This window comes from Panthera pardus, unplaced genomic scaffold, assembly GCF_024362965.1.
Source record: "Panthera pardus isolate Hobbes unplaced genomic scaffold, ASM2436296v1 HiC_scaffold_6, whole genome shotgun sequence".
In the NCBI taxonomy this organism is placed as follows: domain Eukaryota; kingdom Metazoa; phylum Chordata; class Mammalia; order Carnivora; family Felidae; genus Panthera; species Panthera pardus.
Window position 1 is genome coordinate 531,637 of NW_026526991.1, and position 15,241 is coordinate 546,877.

At 54.2% G+C, this 15,241-nt stretch overlaps 1 protein-coding gene across 7 annotated transcripts in view; it reads right to left on the minus strand.

Moving 5' to 3' along the window:
• The window catches only part of PLA2G6 (phospholipase A2 group VI), a 60,112-nt gene extending 47,877 nt beyond the window's left edge, over positions 1-12,235 (minus strand). The window contains exons 1-2 of one of the 7 annotated variants that reach the window (XM_053895855.1): positions 12,121-12,235; positions 743-996 (exon numbers count right to left, since the gene is read on the minus strand). In XM_053895855.1, the coding sequence (XP_053751830.1) occupies positions 743-951 (209 nt within the window). In that variant the 5' untranslated portion in view covers positions 952-996; positions 12,121-12,235. Of the gene's footprint in view, positions 1-742; positions 997-1,096; positions 1,127-2,307; positions 2,982-4,828; positions 5,128-12,120 lie in introns of those variants that run through there. The other 6 variants (XM_053895858.1, XM_053895854.1, XM_053895857.1 and 3 more) reach the window with 6 other exon arrangements.
• Between the last annotated feature and the right edge of the window lie 3,006 nt (positions 12,236-15,241).

The following is a 15,241-nucleotide window of genomic DNA, read 5'->3' on the forward strand; positions in this document are numbered from 1 at the left end:
GCTGTGCACGTGGCCTCCCCCGAAGACTGCACATTCCGTAAGGACACGAAGCGTGTCTCACAGCGCCAGCTGGGCCTCGCCCAGGGCCTGGGACTCCCGAGCCACTGGAGACGCCCGGTGTGTGGTGAAGGGGTGGACGGTGGGCCGGCCAGACGGATGAACGGATGGAAAAAGGCCCACCAGCACTAGCCCAGTGCCAATCCGCCAGGCTCCTCTGGACCCTGTGTTTCGGGTGCTCGGCCGCTTCTCCACTCCTGCGCCACTCGGCTCTGCAGCTGGCTCAGTTCTCTTGGCCCTGTCCTGGCTTCCCGCCCTTTCCTTCCAGCCCACGGGAGACCCAGCATGCCCTGAAAAGTGAGCGCTGTCCACTCCTTACACATTCTCCCGCACCTTGGCCGGCCCCTACAAGGACAGTCACGCCTTTAAAGATCCAGGGTCTACAGGTGATCCCTCGATCTGACCCGATCTGACCCTTCGCGGCTTTCCTGTCCCTCCTCCTTCCCTCCCGCAGCATGGGTCCAGCCTGGAGGCAGGACGAAGCCTAGGCTTCTATCCCCACACCCCTGCTGCAGGGCCCCTGACAGGCCAGAAGGTACAGAGACTAGGAGGTGCCCCCCCTCCCCCCCCCCCCCACTCCAGAGCCCTCAGATGTTAGGCCCAAAGAAGCTGCTTTTCGCCCAAGGGACCTCCGGTGCGAGGAGTCAAAGGAAAGAGGTGCGTGTGGGAGCCCGTCGTCACCCACCGGAATCCGTTCTGTGAGTTCCTGGGGTTGACCAGGATGCAGTCCCATGTGCGGCTGGGAAAGTTCTGGAACAGAACCAGCTGCCCTTCCTCCCGAATCCGGCCACTCGAGACGTAGTCCGCCACAGCCACCTCCTTCACCCGGAACGGGTTCGAGAACAAGTTGGTGACGCTATTGAGGGTGTTGACCAGGCGCCCAAAGAACTGCATCTTCCGCGGGGCAGGTGGGGAGGCCCTGCCACCTGCCCCTTCGGTCTGGAAGAAAACGGGGTCTCTGGTCAGCTGGGCTCGGTCTCCCATGCCCACCTCACCAAGGGTAGCAGTTTCCTGCACGGGCTCCCAGATCTCTCCCCACCAGTGCTGCTGGTTCTGGGCCTGGAGGGACCTGGAAAGGAGGGAGAGAGAGAAATGACACTGGGTAGGGGGTAAGAAGGCCTGATGGGAAGCTGCCACCACTCCCAGGGGACCAGACCCCTCCTGCTTCCTGACCAGTTTCCCCAACGGAGCCTCAGCTTCCTCGTCTGTAGCGTGGAGCCGTGTCACTCAACGAGACGGCAGACAAAGGGGCGCCTGGGTGGCTCAGTCGGTTAAGTGTCCGACTCTTGATCTCGGCTCGGGTCATGATCTCACAGTGCGCGAGTTCGAGCCCCACGTCGGGCTCTGCGCTGACAGCATGGAGTCGGCTTGGGATTCTCCCTCTCTCTTTCTCCCTCTCTCTCTCAAAATAAATAACTTAAAAAAAGAAGATGGCAGATATGAATACACATAGACGATACTGCTCTGTCCAGATGGAGGGGTTCTTGCTACCTGAGGTTCAGAGTCAGGATTTTAGCATTCAGAAAGCTTGCCATGAGTCATTTCAATTCTGCAAACGAAGCCAGTGTCCCGTCTCTACAAGAAGCCGCAAGGGGACCAGGATCATCCCACACTCCATCGGGGGGGTTTTGTCTCCAATTTTTGGTGCCTGCTACCACCGGCTTCCCAAGTGCCTCGGCAATGAACGTGAACGTCAAGACTTAGACGCCACAAACGTGTGTTTGGATGGAAACACATTCACATGTCAGGTTCAAAGGGTCACGGTTTCTGCCGTGGAAACTGTTCCCAGTTGGGATGACAGAATCAGACGTCCCACTGTTGCCTAGGCTCCCAGAAAGCATGCTGCATTCCTGAGGCAGGGCCACCAAAGCTGGGTGACATTTAGCTACAGGCTGCCCTCTGGCTCCGGGTCGGGAAGTCGCCTGCCAGAAGAACAGACATAGAGGACAGAGAATGGGAGTGTGGGCACCCCGGGGGAGGGTGGACATGTGGATGGACCCTGGCCACACTCTGGCCCAGCTCTTGAGGAGAGGATCGAGCATGTGGATAAAAAGAACAAGAAGCCTATGGAAGAACCACCTAGGAAGGGAACAAGTGTCAATGACGATAATTACATCAGGGGACGTTTACTGAGCCCTGACTGACTGGGCAACAGGCCCTGGGCCAAGCATCTTACGTGACTGTCTCGTTCCATTCTGAGAAAACCACACGAGGCAGGGTGCTGGAGCAAAACTGTGTTCAAATCCTTACCAGCTGTGTGTCCTCGGGCAAGTCACTTAACCTCTCTGTGTCTCAGTGTCCTTATGTGCACCGTGAGGACCGTAACGGTGCCCAGTAACAGAACCTGCAGACAGCGAACGTTCAATAAACACTATTAGTCCTCTTTACTCCGATCGCCCTCCCTCTGACAGATAAGGAAACTGAGGCTCGGAGACCGTGCTTGCCGAGTTTTGAAAGTGCTCTACAGCTGTGCAGCACCCTTCCTCTTGTGATCGGTAATAAGATGTGGCGGGAGCAGGCTGTGAGCCTCAGTGTCCCCTTTAAAGTGAGGCCAGTGCTCACCTCTCGTGTGCTCTGAGGTTAAATGAAAACTTCCTTAAGAATGTTTAGACCTGTGCCAAGGTCCTCCTTTCTCCTGCCCTTGGGAACGGAAAGGACAGAGGTGCTGGGGGGGGGGGGGGGGGGCTGCGCCCCTCCCCATAGCCAGAGGAGACGGGAGGGACCCCAAAAGACGGCATGGGAAATTGTCCCTGGAAAAGACGCCCCCGAGACAGAAGGCGTGGCACACGCATCAGTGTGCGAGGCAACAATGTTTGTTTTCACCCAGAAACGGAAGTAACTTCTACACCCAACGTCACAGGAATTGTAAATTCCGCCGTGTTTACTCCAGAGAGCCCCTGGAGTCACGAGAGACAGTCATGGTGACCGTTACAGCTCAGGAAGCACGCGGTGGCGTTACAGGCTCCGTGGCGTCGAGTCCTCGACGCTCCCTGTGCTGTTTGTGAACCGCAAACTCGACCGCAAGGCCCCTGCCTCTCCGCGCAGCCTCTCCCGGTCGGTCCCACCCACTGGGCTCCAAACCTCACAAGGTTCCAGAAAGCAGGGCTGTCTCGCACCGCCTTGCCTGTCCATTGTTGAGCTGTCTATCTGCTATGTCCTTCCTCTCCTTGATCCTCCTGCCTGACACCACACCAGCCGGACCAAACACTCATGTGCCTCTCTGTGCTCTCTGGCCCTGGGCCAAGAACTTGACATATACTCATCTTTAATCTGTACCACCACCCTATGAAATTGTTACCATTACCATCCTCGTCGTACCTATGAGAAAATCAAGGAACAGAGAGGTAAAGCAACGGGCCCAAGGTCACACAGCTAGTGGGTGAAGGAACAAGGGTTAGAGCCAGACAGGCTGGCTCTAGAGAGAGTCTGAGCTTCTTAAGAACAGGTGCTTGGTCGTTTCACCAACATGCACTCACCCCTGGCACAGGCGTGACCCACAGCAAGCCTGTTAAAACGTAATTTAACTGAGTAAAAATTATGCAACAACCACGACGGAAGTGATAGAAAAATACCAAAATACTAAGGGGAGATGAGGATATCGGGTTTATGGGCCATTTTTTCCCCCTTTTTCCTATTTGTCAAATGGAATGGAAAAGGATTTTTTGTGTGTGATGATTCTATTTCTTTTAAAGAAAACAGGAGTGCGGGCTGAGCCCCTGGGGCCCACAGCTGGGGAAATGGGGGCCCACGGGGGTCAGGACCGGCTTAGAAAATCAACACAGGGGCGCCTGGGTGGCTCAGTCGGTTGAGCATCCGACTTTGGCTCAGGTCATGATCTCACAGCTCGTGAGTTCCAGCCCCGCGTCGGGCTCTGCGCGGACAGCTCAGAGCCTGGAGCCTGCTTTGGATGCTGTGTCTCCCTCTCTCTCTGCCCCTCCCCTGCTCGTGCTCTGTCTCTCCCTCTCTCTCAAAAATAAATAAACATTTTTAAAAAAAAAGAAAAAAAGAAAAAAGGAAAGCAGCACAGAGGCTTCCCAGAGAGCAGGCGGGTGGCACCAGGAGAGGGGCTCAGAGGCAGTGGGTACAGTCCAGAGCACCAGCGCCCATGAGCCCACTGGAGGTTGAGGGGAGGGTCACCACGGGCGACCAGCTGGATGTAAAAGCAGACATCCGGCCCCAGAGGAGAAGACGCCTTCCTCAGGGTCCTGGGGCTGGTGGCCGGGCTGCCTCCCACATGCTGACGACAGCCTGGCCACAGAAAGGACAGGTCTGGCCATCGCCCGGAGGCTTCCAGGGTGGGCGTGAGGGTGAAATGACACAATGGAGGGAAAGCGTCCCAGACGCTGGCCGACCGTGGGCACACAAACAGGGGCCATTGTTATCACAAGGTAGAAGAAAGGAAATGAAACCCCTGGGCCACATCCTGGAACAATCATAACAGACCAGCCCGGAAAGCAGCAAGTGAGAAGCAGACAGAGCGCATGCCTGTGCTTCCCTCTTGCCTCGCTTCTGCGCTCTCCCTCCCATCCTGCCCCTGACCTTGGAGCCCACGTTGTTTCCAGCGAGGCTGCAGGGGGGAGCACGCGGCTGCAGGGGGAGCACGCGGGGCTGGGAAGCAGGCTGCCATGGGAACAGCGCCCCCCCCCCCAGCCCCCTCACCCCTGCCTTCCTCCCCGCTCTGGCTTCTCACAGCTACTTGCCCTTGACCTCCCTCCCCAGATCATCAACACTCGCTTTCATCTGCTGATACCCGGTCTCTACGGCTCCTCACCTGGGCTTGCTCCCTGCACGTAGGTGGTGGCGCAGGGGACACCAAGGTCATCTGACAGGGACTGTCTGCTCCTGGGCACCTAAGGCTTTGAGCAGCTCTCAGATGCCACAGGCAGAAGAGCAGGAGCTTTTGTGGTGAGGGGGACGCTGCCAGTCCCGCCTCTGTACTCCTGCGATTTCCGGGCGTCCACTACGTCTTCCCTTCAGTGAGGCCGGATTTTTCTGGCCTCTTCTCCTTATTTTTGCTGACCCATCCCCCTGTCAAAGGCCCAGCCCGCCTGCTTGGCTTCTTCAGGGAAGACTCAGAAAGTCTTCTTCTGCTGGGTGAGGCGCCCCTAGGGGAGACGACCTGTCAGGCAGGAAGGACGCGTCCTAGTGTCCCCATTTTAGAGATAAAGTAACTGAGGCCCGGGGAGGCCTCAGACTGTGGGTGTGGGAAGGGCAAGTTCAAGGGGGACATACCGATGTCCACCAAAAAAGAAAACAAAACAAAACAAAAGAACCAGTACTGGGGTCACAGGCAGATTGGAACCAACGGGGGGCGTCTCTGGTGAGTTTCCCGGAAGCGGCCGGCTGGGTTCATAAAATGAGCAGCCCCGGGGGGACCCAAGCCCAGTCTCTGTCCCCTGGTGGAGGGTGGGGGGAGAAGAGTCAGGAAAGGAGGACTGCACGACGTGATTCTTGAGCTGAACTTTGCAGTGGGGTCCCGGGTGAAAGGCCACCCCACAGACGGAGCACAAGAGAACCTGTGGGAAGATAGGGAGACGGCCCGTATGACGTGTCCGGGGACGAGCACCTTCACGGGGCCTGGGCGGCGTGGATGGGCACCACGGGCACTGCTGGGATCAACATGAAGACTGGTCGCCACGGAGCCACTCTGCCAGCATCTAATTTAAAGCGGGGGACGCCTGGGGGGGGGGGCGGGGGAGGGCTCAGTGGGTTGAGCCTCCGACTCTTGGTTTCGACTCGGGTCACCATCTCACGGTTTGGGAGTTTGAGCCCCACGTCAGGCTCCCCGCCGTCAGCGCAGAGCCTGCTTGGGATTCTCTCTCCCTCTCTCTGCCCCTACCCTGCTCGCTCTCTTCTCTCTAAATTAATTAATTAGCTTGCAGACGACACAGCTCAAGAAGTGCCATGAGGAGCGGGGAGCACGTGGGCTGGTTACAGCCGTGGTTGTGGAGAACTCCGTCCCCAAATGTCTGGTTCCACCTCTGCCGGGAAGTCCCCGAGGGACCGCAGGCAGGGGTCAAGCAAGGGAGGAAGTGCAAAGCCGCCAGGTCCTGGGCCCCGTCCCCCGTCCTCCTCCTTGGGACGGTTCTCTCTTTCAGAGACAGGGGTGGCCCCGCGTTTTCAAACTGTCTACCTGTCCTACCTGGATCGTCCTCTCCTTGCCCCCGCTGCCCCCTGTGGAGACTCAGGGTGCCACACAGGTCCCCCCTGCCACACTCCCAGCCTGCACTATATCCTTTCGGTGCCCGTGCGACACGAAAGCCAGGTCGGCCTGTCCAGCCCTACAGCCCCTCTGTGCCTACCGCAGGATGCAGATCGGATGCCCCCACCTGCCCACAGACTTCCCACCACCTTCCAGAGGCAGCCCAAGTTCCGGGCCAGGGAGGCAAGCGCCCACAGGAGCTGGCCGAGCCCACCTCCTGCACCCCTCCTCCAGCCACGCTGCACCAGAGACCTCCTGGAACATGCCCACCCCCCCCCCCCCCAGGCCTCCCCGCACCTGCACACACACCCCTGCCTAGACTGTGTTCCCCTGCTTTCCTCCTCTGCCTCATGGTACGCTCGCACCGTCAGACAAACGAAAAAACCCTCCGCGTCCTTCAAGAACCGGCTCACAGGACTCCGCATCTAAAAGTCATACCCTAGGCCTCCCCTACTCTCAGCCCTGCGGGCACCCTCACACAGCCCAGCGGCTCCCCCAAAGGAGCCTTTCTCCTGTGATGATGACGGTGCATCTGTTGGCTTGGGTCGCTCCCCTCTATTTTTTTACCCAAGCACATGGCACGCTGCTCCCAATGAACAGTGGATATTTAATACATGTTTCGGGGTGCCTGGGTGGCTCAGTCGGCTGGGCGTCCGACTTCGGCTCAGGTCACGATCTCGCGGGCTGTGAGTTTGAGCCCCCGCGTCAGGCTCTGTGCTGATGGCTCGGGGCCCGGAGCCTGCTTCGGATTCTGTGTCTCCCTCTCTCTCTGCCCCTCCCCTGCTCATACTCTGTCTCTCTCTCCCTCTCTCTCAAAAATAAATAAACATTAAAAATTTTTTTTTAATAAAAAACAAATAAGCGTTTGGCGAATGAGAACAAATGAGCGAGTGCCACCGGAAGGCCACGGGGCCGGCACCTTCGAGGCACCCTCCCCTCCTCTCTTACTCCCTTGCGGGTGGTAACAGGCCACACACCCCCATCCCCTACCCACTGCCCAGCACATCGCCACCGTGGAAACCTCGAGAGAACCTTTATGGGGCACCTGCTGGGCTTCCCGAGTGGCACCGAGCTTTGGTCTGGAAAGCCTGGCTTTATACACCTGAAGCTGAGCTCATTCCGAGTCTAAGCAGGGGACCTCTTTAAGCCCTCTGCTTCCTTCTGGACGAAGCCCAGCCAGAGGCCCAGGACAGCTGCCCGGGAGAGGTGCGTGACAGGATCCCACAGGCAGCCGGGCCAGGAAGCTGACCTCACAGGCCTGGCCTCGTGGGGGATCCTGGGAGCACACACAGGACCGCTCGAGTTGTAAATCAGGCTTCCCGAGCCCCGGCTGCTTAGGACAGGATGTCCCATGATTGGAACAATTGGCACGGGCCAGCGATCCCTCCTGTGCGGCTGATGTGTCCCCCCCGGTCCACTGCCCGGGCAGGGTGGTCAGGGCACCGAGCCCAGGCCGAGCACCGCCTTCCTTCCTTCGTCCCCGCCGGCCGCACCTCTCAGCACGTGAGCGCACCGCCTCATGAGGCCCTCTCACGAGACCACCCCACTTTATGGCTGGCAAACATGTCCCACCCCTGTTGGCTGTCCCAAAGCCCACAAACACCCGTGAAGGAAGGAAGGTGCGGGTGCTGTCCCTGTCTGGCACACAGGGAAACCGAGGCCCAGAGAAAAGAAGTGGGAGGTACTGCCTGGTGGCTGGACTCATGGCTTCTTCTCCTTGTATTTAATTTTTTTAATTTTAAAGTAGGCTTCACGCCCCAGGCGGAGCCCAACACGGGGCTTGAGCTCACGACCCTGAGATCCACACCCGAGCTGAGATCAAGAGTCGGAAGCTTAACCGCCTGAGCCACCCCAGGCGGGGGGCCCCTCGTGCCTTCTTCTTTGGACTCCTGAACTGCGGTACGCACGGGGCCTGCAAACAGTCGGTGCTCCATTAGTGCATGAGACAAGACTGGATGAAAGTAGGGGTAGGTCAAATGTCCTTTCTTTCCATCCCCCCTCCAGGCTCTGGACCGCCAAAGCTGCCTCCAAACCAAAAGTTTCCTCCAGATGTTCTCTTTGATCCCAGCGCATCCCAAACCCCTGATGTGAGCGAGGAACGAGTAGAGCTGGCTCCCGTCCCTGTACCCAGGAAACAACACTGCCACGTGCACTCAGCACCCACGGGGCACCCAGCACCTCACCGTGTGGCTGAGGCAATTATCGCATTTAATCTTCACGACTCTCCTAAGAGAAGGTGCACTTCTATCCACGTTGCGCACGGGAAACTGAGGCGCAGGACGTTATGTAACTTGCCAGGCTCTGCACCCAAGGGGTCGGCCGCTGGCATGCCATCTCGTCATCCTCAAACTGCCTTCCGGGAGAAAGCCTGAACGGAAAGTGGCCGAGTGGCTCGACGGTCAACCTCTTGTCCTCCTCCGAAAGCTAAGGCTCCCGTCTGAAAACGCAACGCCATTCACACGCGCCAGAGGCAAACGCCCTTCAAGAGAGGAGAAGGTTTCTGTTTTCAGTTGCTCTGCTTGGCTGGACCACAGCTGACAGCGGGCTGCCCCAGATGTGTTGCTGGGGCTCCCAAGGACGGGAGACACCGATCGCCTGAAGAGATCTTTGGGCTCGTGCCTAGGTACAGGGTGGCCCATTTTATGAATCACTCCATAAATATTTATCGAGGCCCTACTCTGTGGTAGGCATTGTTCTAACAGCAGAGATTCCGCTGGTGTGAGCAACATAGACAAAAGCCCCTGCTGTCCTAGAACTTCTATTTTAGAGAGAGCTATAAATAATAATAATAATAAAAAAAAAAAAAGATAAATGGGCAACACAGATACGTTGGTTTTAGGTGCTACTTAGATGCTGAGAAGAAAAGTCAACCAAAGAAGAGGGATAGGAAGTGTGGAGGTAGAGACTGAAATTTTGGACAGGGTGACCGGGGAAGTCCTGACGAAGGACGTGACCTTGAATAAAGACTAAAAGGAAATGAGGGTAGAAATGGTACGGACACCCAGGTGCAGAGTTTTCCAGGCAGAAGGAAGAGCGAGTGCAAAGGCCCTGGGGCTGCAGCATGCCTGATGAGTTCCGGGCACAGCGAGGGAGCCAATGAGGTCAGGGGGGTAATGGAGCGCCAGGCGTGTACAAGTGAGAGGAGAAGCCATTGCAAGGCCTAGAGCAAAGGAGCAACATTAACAGATCACTGGCTGGACGGCAGGGTGTAGAGAGGCTTCAAGGATAACCTCACAGCCCTGGTCTAAGCAACTGAAGAAGAATACTGCCATTTGCTGGGGCACCTGGGTGGCTCGTTTGGTTCAGTGTCCCCCTTCGGCTTAGGTCATGATTTCGCGGTCTGTGAATTCGAGCCCCGCGTCGGACTCTGTGCTGACAGCTCAGAGCCTGGAGCCTGCTTCGGATTCTGTGTCTCCCTCTCTCTCTGTCCCTTCCCCACTCGTGCTCTGTCTCTCTCGGTCTCAAAAATAAAGTTTAGAAAAAAACAAAAAACAAAAAAACAAAACAAAACAATATCGTTAAAAAAGAAAGAAGGGGCACCTGGGTGGCTCAGTGGGTTAAGCGTCCGACTTCAGCTCCGGTCATGATCTCACGGTATGTGGGTTTGAGCCCCGTGTCGGGCTCTGTGCTGACAGTGTGGAGCCTGCTCAGGATTCTCTCTCTCTTCCTCGCTCTCTGCCCCTCCCCTGCTCACACAGTCTCTGTCTCTCTCAAAATAAATAAATAAACTTACATTAAAAAAAAAAAAAGAAAAGAAAAGAAAAGAAAAAAGGATACTGCCATTTCCTAAAGATGGGAAAGTAAGGGGCAGGGAGGAAGGGAAGATTTTGGTGGAAGGTGGGGCAGGGCCGAAGGGGGCGCAGGAGATGAATGTCAGGAGCTTAATTCTGAATGCTTTTAACTCGGAAAGGCCTCCATTTGAGGTGTTGGGCAAGCCATTATATGCAAGGTGAGTCTATCATCCAGGGGAAAGACCTAGACTGGACTGGAGACATAAATTTGGGAGTTGTCAGAGTAGAGACGGTGCTTAAAGCTATGAGACCGGATGAGATCGCCCGCAAAAATGAAGACGGATCAGAAAAGACAAGAGGAATTTAAGGCACAGGTCTATTAAAACGTTCTCCCAGGAGCCACCCTCTATGAAGTGAAGCTCGTAACACAGTCCCTTCACTACACCCCCTCACCCCGTTCATACACACCCAGCACATGTTTGCAGACCCACACACAGCACTTCCTCTATCTCTTGGTGACGTCATTCTGCTGAGTGAAAAGGAAATTCTCCTTTGAGGATGCTATCCCTTAACGAGAAAGCAATCCACAGAAGGGAGAAAAAGGGCCCTGGGCCCTGAGACAACACGAGTGACCCTTGCCCAGCAGGGCAATCACACGGGCGTTATAAAGTACGGTATTCAGGGTGGGACTCCAGTCTCCTCTCAACACCTGGTGCCTCTCTTCCTTACGTGAAATAGGAATGACATTGGCTACGTCAAGAGGAGCCCAGAACATAATAAACAGTCCATAAATAGTTGTTCAATAAATGAGGAATGAATGGATGGTAAAAGCAGCAACACACAAAAGAGCCTAACTCACAGCAGATGAGCCATAAATACGGCCAAATGCTAAATGAAGACAATGCTCCTACTTGCCTTTCCCTCCTTGCTTTTTGTCCTTTTATCCCTTTCCCTTTCCCGCCTATGACACAATAGCCAACCCATGCGTTTGTACAGGACCGTGCCGATGACGAAGCTTCATCTGCTACATTTTCTCAAAATTTCAACCTCACGGCAGCCTTCCGAGGGCAGGAAATACAATCCCCCTTTCACAGATAAGGAAACTGAGACTTGGGACAGAAAACAGCCTCCACACTCCAGGAACATTTTAAAGCAGAGACAATGACAGAAACACTGCATTCAGCGCAAGGGTGGGGCATCTGTGTTGCCAACCCAAACCTGCCTAACATCCTGTTGGGTGGGTGAAAGGGCAGGTGAGGGAAAGACCCAGAAGCTCAGGGGAAGGGAAGGTATTTGTTTATGCGTAGTCCACTAAAAAAAAAAAAAAAAAAAAATGGGCACAGATCCCTGAGCCCTGTGCCCTCCTTGTCCCATGCCCACGGGCCTGCCCATCTCAGTTGCATGGTCATACAGGTCATGCACTCCCTGTCACCAGATGTCAGGGCATCTCTGGGAGCAGGAGCTGGACACGGATTGGTGGGTTGGGAGACCCTGGGTGAGGAAGCTATGGGGAACCTGGTGGGGAGCAGGGACAGATGAAATCTGGAGACACATGAGAGACAACAAGCAAGGAGAAGCCAGTCAGAAATGGGGGAGAGTAAAATGGACAACAAGGGAGACACAAATGGAGAAAGGCAGAAAAGAGGTGAAATGAGGGATCAAGTGGGAATACAGAGGCAGAAAAGTCGGGAGCACTGAGAAAGGCACAGGAAGGAAACGGGTCAATCAACGCGGCCCAGAGTGAAAGCTGAGGGCATTGAGAGGCACCAGAGCTGGAGGGAGACGGGGAAGGCCTCACTAAGGAAGTCAGGATAGAGGACAGACACATCCAGGAGACCGGGGTACTAAGGCCGGACCCAGGGTCGAAGGTGGCGACCCAGGGGGTGGGGGTGTCACAAGCTCGAGATGAGACAAGAGCTGTCACAGATGGAAGTTGGGGACGCTGAGGATCAAAGGGCGGAAGTTGCGGGCACTCAGGGGGTCACACGAGGGCCAATGGAGGACACGACTAAAAACCGGGGAACACAAAGGAGGTCCGAAGGAGGGTCCGGGTGGAGACCACCGAAATTGGGGCGCGGAGGAGGTTTGGGAAGGGCCCTCAAGGCCCGCCTCCCCTGGGCCGTCACTCACCTCGGCTTACTCAGCACATCTACTTCCTCCTACTTCCGCAAACAAACGTGCCCGAGGCCACGTGACGGTCCGGCCACGGCCCTCCGCCAATCACCGAAACCCTTACCCCGGCCGCCGCTGTGGCCCCGCCCCCGCGCCGCGAGGGGGGGGTGCGAGGAAGGCGGGGGCGGGGCTCCGCCATGTTTTATAACTGCCCAATGGAAGGGGCTCCCAGCGCCAAGGAAGGCCGGGCCCTGGGTTGGAGCCAATCCTCCGCGGCGCGGCGCGGCCACGTCTGTGCGGGGCGGAAGGTCCTCGCGCCGGCTCGTTGGTGGACATGTTGATGAGGGGCAGGAGTCTCCGCCTTCTCCGCCTTCCGCCTCCGGAAAGGGTCCGGAGGTCTGGAGTCTGAACCTAGTGTCAGGGAGACGTAGGGCGTCACGGGGAGGAGCTTGCTTTGATTTTGCCGGGGCACCCCCAGATTGAGCAAATCAAAATATGAGACGTTCAGTTAAATTTGAATTTTGGCTCAACCACCAATACTTTTTCAGTTTAAGTAAAAAAACACTAACTGCATTTGTGCTAAAAAATATATATATACATATACATATATACGTATATATATGTGTATATATATATATATACGTATATATGTATATGTGTATATATATATATATGTGTGTGTGTGTTTTAAATAAAAAAACACTAAGTGCATTTGTGCTAAAAAATATATATATACATATACATATATACGTATATATATGTATATATATATACGTGTATATGTATATATATGTGTGTGTGTGTGTATATATATATATATTCGTTGTTATCTGGCAGCCCTATAGCAAGCTAATCTCGGGAAATATCTTTTGGTAGAAACTTGAGCAAATGACTTGGTCTCTGTGGACTCTTCATCCTTAATAAGGATGTTGTGACCTGGAGATAAATTAATCTCTGTGCCTGCACATAGTGGAATTTCAACAAATGGTCGTTGTTATGATTAGTAATGCTGAGAAAGGGACACAGAAGAGAAGAGAGGAGCCTGGGTTGTAGTGACAGATTTGCTTGTGACCAAGCAGATCACGTGAACTAATACCCATTACAAAATAATTTGACTTCACATCCATCATCTCTGAATTGTAGTTTCTTTCTTTCTTTCTTTCTTTCTTTCTTTCTTTCTTTCTTTCTTTCTTTCTTTCTTTCTTTCTTTCTTTTTCTTTCTTTCTTTCTTTCTTTCTTTCTTTCTTTCTTTCTTTCTTCTTTTTTGTTTTTTTGTTTGTTTGTTTGTTTTTGAGTTTACTTATTTTGAGAGAGACAGTGCGAGCAGGGGAAGGGCAGAGAGAGAGGGGAACAGAGGATCTGAAGCAGCCTCTGCACTGACAGTAGTGAGTCCTACGCCAGGCTTGAACCCACAAAACATGAGATCATGACCTGAGCCCAAGTTGGACGCTCAGTCGACTGAGCCACCCAGGTGCCCCTGCAGTTCCTCTGGTTTGCATTTTACAGGTGAAGAAAATGTCCCTAAACCACAATTTGAATTTTGCTCAAGAGTTTCAGCTTTGAGTCGAGAGAACCAGGTGAAGACTCAGACTTCTCACTGCAAATATTTTGCTCTCCACGCCCACACAAGTGGAGTTAGGGCGATGGTTATCAGGAAGCTTGCAAAAGGCCAGGCATTCCTCCCTCTGCGGAGTAATCTGACCCAAGAAAACATGTAGGTTCAGAGGGACGAGTCCCATTCTTCAGCAGACACCCCCACTCGGGTATTCAAAGTGGGTCTGAAAGACAAGTTTGGCAACGCAGACGCACAACCGAACCTGAAATGCAGAAAAGGCCAAGGTGAGGCCGGATCAATTGTTAGAAACCCTCAGAGATCCATGAAAGAAATTCACAAAGTAGAATCTCAGGGCCTGATGAGATTCGAGTGCCCCTCCTCTAGGTATTTCCGGTGAAAACTGTTAAAGGAGTGGATAAAGCAGGAGATGAAGTATAGGGGATGATTAGGTAGCACTGAATGATCAAGCAATGGGGAGGGCCGGGGGCAAATGAGTAGGCAAGGGGAATGGACTCCATTGGGTTTCTGTTGGATTTTGCATTGGGGCCAAGAACTTCTCTTGAGGGGCTGTGCTAGAAACATCTCGGTGGGGCTGGCAGCTGCAAACATCGCAGAGCAAAAGGTCTGCTTTCTAGGAGCCCAGAAGCCAGAGAATCAGGCTAGACCAAGTCCTCTGCCTCAGAGTTGGATGGAAATGTAACTGAAATTTACCGAATGGTGCAGTTTCCACCCTTACCTTGTCTGATCCTTGCAACAATGCTGAGAAGTAGTTACTATTATCCTCCACTTTATTGTGTTTTTTAAATGCTCATTTATTTATTGTGAGAGGGGACAGAGCGCACACATGAGCAGGGAAGGGGCGGAGAGAGAGGGGGAAAGAGAGAATCTCTCTGAGCTATCCGCGCAGAGCCTGACACAGGGCTGGATCCCATGAATTGTGAGATGGAGACCTGAGTGGAATTTAAGACCCAGGAAGCTTAATCAGCTGAGCCACCCAGGCACGCCCCCTACTCTGTTGTTGCTGAAACCTAGGTTCTGCAGTGCGAAATGATCTCCCAAGTCACGCGTCAATAAAAGGCAGAAGCAGAATCAGGACCTTGTCTTCTCTTTTCTTTCCCTACTCTGTAGACGTCCCCGCTGGGTGCCAAGTAATGTTCTTGGTGCTGAGGAAACCACAGTGAACAAAATAGGTAAAAATCCCTGCCCTTGTGCTGTTTGCGAGTCTTGTGGTGGGAAGACAGATGATAAGATAAAGCCAAACACGGAGTGCGTTTTGCTAGAGTCTTCGGGTGAAGTGTCACGATGTTATTAGCATCTTTCCAAATACCTTGCATGTTGAATCTGGGGTTGTGTATATGAGTGCCGTCGTGTTAATCCCTCCCTTTTCTGTGTGTTTGAACATTTTTATAATTAAAAAGCTAAGGAAGGGGCACCTGGGTGGGTCAGTCGGTTGAGGGTCTGACTCTTGATTTCGGGTCGTGGTCCCAGGGTCGTGGGATCGAGCCCTGCTTCAAAACTTTGGCTTTCACTTGGCGGGAAATGGGGAGCCACGGGAGCATTTTCTGAGTACAAGTGACCTGATTG